The sequence below is a fragment of the Guillardia theta genome (assembly GCF_000315625.1).
Source record: "Guillardia theta CCMP2712 unplaced genomic scaffold GUITHscaffold_31, whole genome shotgun sequence".
NCBI classification, from domain to species: Eukaryota; class Cryptophyceae; order Pyrenomonadales; family Geminigeraceae; genus Guillardia; species Guillardia theta.
In genome coordinates, this window is record NW_005434643.1 from 82,316 (window position 1) to 85,169 (window position 2,854).

At 52.1% G+C, this 2,854-nt stretch overlaps 2 protein-coding genes across 2 annotated transcripts; one reads left to right on the top strand and one right to left on the bottom strand.

The window, feature by feature from the left end:
- Nucleotides 1–202: 202 nt before the first annotated feature.
- Nucleotides 203–792, top strand: GUITHDRAFT_138316 (hypothetical protein; the record flags this gene model as incomplete). The annotated part of the gene is made up of 2 exons (XM_005833110.1): nt 203–353; nt 551–792. The coding sequence occupies 2 exons, from the start codon at nt 203–205 to the stop codon at nt 790–792; spliced, it is 393 nt and encodes a 130-aa protein (XP_005833167.1).
- A 147-nt stretch (nt 793–939) lies between these two features.
- Nucleotides 940–1,776, bottom strand: GUITHDRAFT_138317 (hypothetical protein; the record flags this gene model as incomplete). The annotated part of the gene is made up of 1 exon (XM_005833111.1): nt 940–1,776. The coding sequence occupies one exon, from the start codon at nt 1,774–1,776 to the stop codon at nt 940–942; it is 837 nt and encodes a 278-aa protein (XP_005833168.1).
- Between the last annotated feature and the right edge of the window lie 1,078 nt (nt 1,777–2,854).

Below are 2,854 nucleotides of genomic sequence, written 5' to 3' on the forward strand. Positions count from 1 at the left end.
CCCTCTCTCTCCTTCTCCTTTTCTACCTCTCCTTCTACCTCCTCCTTCCTCTTCTCTTCCTCCTCTCCTCTTCTTCCCTTCCTCTTTGATTGCTCATCTCCTTCCTTCCTCGACTGTTCTTCTCCTCACTCTTTCGGCAGCCGGCAAGCCTGGAGAGCCAGTAGGGATCGGCATCTCCTTCGCGCAGGACAAGAGAGGCTTCATGGTGGTGACCAGCGTTCACGGGACGGTAGGAGGAGCGCAGCGAGCAGCAACCTCAACTGACTTGATGAAGATGGCAAGGGATGAGTTGAACCCCTCGGACGTTATCCTCGCCGTCGACGATATGCCTGTGACAGGGCTGAACATTAACGGTCCCCTCCTCCTCGCCATCCTGACTTCCGCTCCACACAAGACCTGCTTCCCTCCCCTCTTGCATTCTTCCTTCCTCTCCTACCTGACTCTTCCTTGCTCTCCTCCTCCTTTTCTCTCCTCCTCCCGCTTCTCCTCCCCCTCCTGATCCTTCAAGGAGCCCTTCCCTTCCTCCAGAGGTCCTTACGACATGCCGCAGAGGTCGTGAAGCTGATCAAGGGCGACCAGGGGACGCGCGTCCGCCTCAAGGTACTACAGGATCCAGAGGCGAAGAACCTCGAGCACGGCGAGCTCTTGCGTGTGGCTCGCAAGGCGACTACTTTCACTCAGGAGGCTGCACCCAAGGAGGAGGAGGAGGAGGAGGAGAACTCTGTTCAGCAACAGAAGGAGACGAGCGTCTCGCAGGCTCAGTGGGCAAGGCAGCAGCTAGGATTCATGTGAAGCGTGGATGAGAGGGGGATGGAGAGCGAGAGGATAGGGTAGTGTATTCTATGGGCTGATAATCAAGAAATATTCATTCAAGGTTAAAACTCATGTTGCAAGGGAATCTGATCCTCCCCACTAGTCTACAAGTCCCTTCATATCCTATCACGCGTATCCTTGCAAGCAGTAGTCATACTCCTCCTCCTCCTCGTCCAAGATAGAAATCTGCTGCTGCTCGTGCGCCAACCTCGCGTCCTCCCCTTGGACGAGGCGTGTGAAGGTAGTGAATCTCCTATACTTCTTCCTGAGAGGAGGGAAGTTTCTCCTGTGCAGCTCCCTCTGCAGCTCTTCGATCCTGCGGCCTATCCCCTCGTACACGTTCATCCTCTCTGTCTGCGAGGACAAGAGGTCATCAACCCCCTGCTGCACGCTGTTGAGGTAGTACTTCTGGATGCTGCTGTGATTGCAGATCTTGTACTCGAGGTCTGTTCTTTGCCTGTCCTTCTCTGCCTGCATGTCCACCTCCAGCTGTGAGATCTTCGACTCTATGCTGCTGTACAGCTGCAACCTGAGCATCCTGGAGTACGCTAGCTTCTCTAGGCTACACTCTGCCTTGTGGTAATTCCTTTCCTCCTCCTCCTGCCCGATCTGACTCGCACGGGGAGTTTCTTGGGCAGAGAGGATCGAGGCGCACGAGCCGTACATATTCTGCAGGGGCGTCACACAATCTTCATCCACCATGTCGTCGTGGCAACCATCGAAACAGCACATGCTGGAGTTTGGTGAACATCCATCGAACATGAGGAGGTCGTCGAAACTCGCATGATCACAGACACAAGTCATCGTTGAGGTGTTGATGGAGTCGAACTGACACCAGTCATGCTCCTCCGGGGCCGTTCTCCCGCAGTAGTCTTCATCCATCATGCTGTCTTCGGCGTCGGGTGTCCTCTTCAGCAGCAAACCCACATCAGCTGATATGGTAATGACCGACGGAGGTTTCATCGCAATATCTTGCTTACTGCGTCTCCTTGCTGTCCTTCAGCAGTGTTGTACGTCTTTCTCTTCTTGATTACCCTCAATGCGCCAGTACGGGCGGTGATATCAGCAAGAAGTTCAAATCCCACAAAATTCGGGAAATTGCGGCTTTTTGACAGATCAACAACAGCTTCTGTCCCCAATCGAAGCGGTCTCTCAAGAATGTCGAGAAGTGAATCTGTTGGTAAGATGTAGCTACACGCTGTTCTTTACTCCCTCCCCCCTCCTCTCTGCTTCTCCTTCCCTCCTCGTGCTGCCTTCAAATGCACACTGTTTCACACTTTTCGATTCCGAGCCTAGTCGCATGCAGTACCCCCCCTTTTTGCTACCACCTACCAATATTAACTTCTACCCCACCCCTTCGACCCAGAACATCCTCTAAAGTACCCGGTGCTTCTATCATCGAAGTCACCGGTGCAGCGTAAACCCCACCCCCACCATTTCACATTCACAACGACCCCACCCCTCATCCTCATCGTTTGCTCTTGTCATTCCTCATTATGCTCCTACCTGGGTCATCGACCGTCGGACTTACCACCCTACCCCCTCTGAAGGCTTCAACTTATTTTATCCTCTCTGGACCCCTCAAAATTACCGACAAATGATGGGGTCATCTGGCACTGTACCCCTCCGGAACGAATCGTAGGACACAGCGGCTGACTCGCCTAAACTGCCCCACCCCTACCCCCTCACTCAACTAGGGGTACCCCTTGTACCCTTTGCAGCAAACTAATTAAGTGCGGCCCCTTGACCGTTACCGAATGGGACCTCGAACGCGCAAATTTATATATAATATATCATAACACAAAAATATTATGAGAATTAGTGGCTGTTTTATGTATAAGATTCCTAGAGTACCCCTACTCTATTGTCATTATTATTGGGAATTTATCCCCTTACATAAAGTGTTATGGAATTATATAAACTCCTTCGATCTATTACTGTCGGTTTCAAGAAGTTGATCGGTTTTTGTACCACCAGTGGTCATCACCCTACCAGGGACTACAGAGATGAGGGGGTGGGGTGGGTCTGGATCGAATTTCCA